General features: G+C 31.2%; 1 protein-coding gene across 1 annotated transcript; it reads right to left on the reverse strand.

Annotated features, from left to right (window-relative positions):
- Positions 1-170: 170 nt before the first annotated feature.
- Tsp_13945 (conserved hypothetical protein) lies at positions 171-939 on the reverse strand. Its single transcript, XM_003367336.1, has 3 exons — positions 609-939; positions 276-389; positions 171-235 (listed from the first exon to the last, which is right to left on the reverse strand). The coding sequence occupies exons 1-3, from the start codon at positions 937-939 to the stop codon at positions 171-173; spliced, it is 510 nt and encodes a 169-aa protein (XP_003367384.1).
- Between the last annotated feature and the right edge of the window lie 710 nt (positions 940-1,649).

The following is a 1,649-nucleotide window of genomic DNA, read 5'->3' on the forward strand; positions in this document are numbered from 1 at the left end:
CATGAAATATGCCTTTCTGCACCATGGGTAGGCATCTGTTTAGTGAATAAAATTTTTCGTCTAATTGAATTGCAAAGCGTTTCGAATTATTCTGATATTTAACACTTGAATTTTTACAAATTTCAAAAAATTCATAAAGTTTTGCATATGTTCATGAACATCTTCAGCTGCTACGTAGTGAAAAAAAATCTAGCTCTTGCTCTACAAAAAGAAAGAACAGATTCAACGTAATCTGCTAAAATTAATGATATTATTACATGCAGAAATGAATTTACCACGGACATTATGTGTTCTACTGCTTCTTGGTCTTGATGGAGAAGATATGCTTGTTTCATCAGATTGAATGCGATTAATAGCAGATTCTTGCTGATATTCTTGTTGTTCGGCTACTGGAATAAATTTCGTATTTATTGCAAATTTTCTATCTATAGCATGTGATATGAAATATGTGGAATTATTAGAATACATTAAACTTCCGCAAGAGGTGGCAAACATTTATAAATCAATTCCATATATGCTATTTTAATTAAACGCTTTTTGCAATAACATAATAAATAAAAAAGGTGGAATGCACTATCTGAAAATGTGTTTATTTAAATACTTGATACCTTTCACACATTTTTCTATGAAATGAAACGTTTCTTTCTTGCTTTCTGAATATTCATAAAGTGCTTGGCTAGCGTTAAGCAACAGATGCAAACAAGTTTTTTCTTCTGCTTCGAAATAAACAGCATTGCATAAATTTGCCTGAAACTGCCGAGCGCAGAAATGAATGCAATTTTTAAAATTCATCGACTTCCATAATAGGCTCTGGTGTTTCATGTGCTTTCTGTGCAAAGGAATTTCATGAACTGTGCATTGAATTTGCATTGATTCAACACGTAACTTTATTATTTTTCCACTACTATTGTAATATCTTCTTTCTGAGCCTTCCGTCATATCTGAAAGCATATTATGAATGGTGGTGAACTTTTATTCCTTCCAAAAATATGCCCTAAACATAAACAAACAAAGGGACAACACATGAAACCTTGTTAAAATTATTGCCACTTGCAAACTAAAGGTAGAATTCAAATTAATTTTAATTGTGCGATGAATTTCAAATATTTGCATTACAGAATAAATCTTAATCTCATCTATCGCATGTGTCAAAATTAATGCATATTTAATCATACGCTAAAATGTTTGTTAAATCCAGAAATACGCACATTTTAACTGTAATGATATTTTTGAAATTAAATCATAAACAAATTTTAATGAAAGAAAAATAAATTCTGTAAATTGTTCATGTATTATAGAATTTTGTATTTGCATTTAATCAAAACGGATTTTTCAAACTCACTGTAATCACAGTAATTCAATGTAAAAAATTGTGATGTGCTTTTCCTCATTACATCTCTACTGTGCAGTGGTTGATTTTGTCGTAATAGAAGGCAAACTCTTTCTTCACCAGAAAACAACACTGCATGGCACTTCCCACGCACTGATAATACCCTGCAATGTGCAAGGCATAGCTCTAAATTTTGGAGAAAAAGCATCCCGGTGCGTTTCAGCAAAAAGTTTTCACTGAAAGGATGCCTTTCAACAATGCAAATTTCTGCAGTTGCTTTCAATTTAACTGCACTAATTCTGTTAACATTTTCTTCAAC

Source organism: Trichinella spiralis, assembly GCF_000181795.1.
Source record: "Trichinella spiralis strain ISS 195 chromosome Unknown Scfld4437, whole genome shotgun sequence".
NCBI lineage: Eukaryota > Metazoa > Nematoda > Enoplea > Trichinellida > Trichinellidae > Trichinella > Trichinella spiralis.

What these genes read in the sequence shown, in the direction of transcription:
- Tsp_13945 (XM_003367336.1), bottom strand. Translation starts at nt 939, where the DNA reads ATGACGGAAGGCTCAGAAAGAAGATATTACAATAGTAGTGGAAAAATA. An exon ending in CATAGAAAAATGTGTGAAAG is followed by an intron (nt 390 to 608) that starts GTATCAAGTATT and finishes AATTTATTCCAG; the next exon opens with TAGCCGAACAACAAGAATAT. An exon ending in TAGAACACATAATGTCCGTG is followed by an intron (nt 236 to 275) that starts GTAAATTCATTT and finishes CATTAATTTTAG; the next exon opens with CAGATTACGTTGAATCTGTT.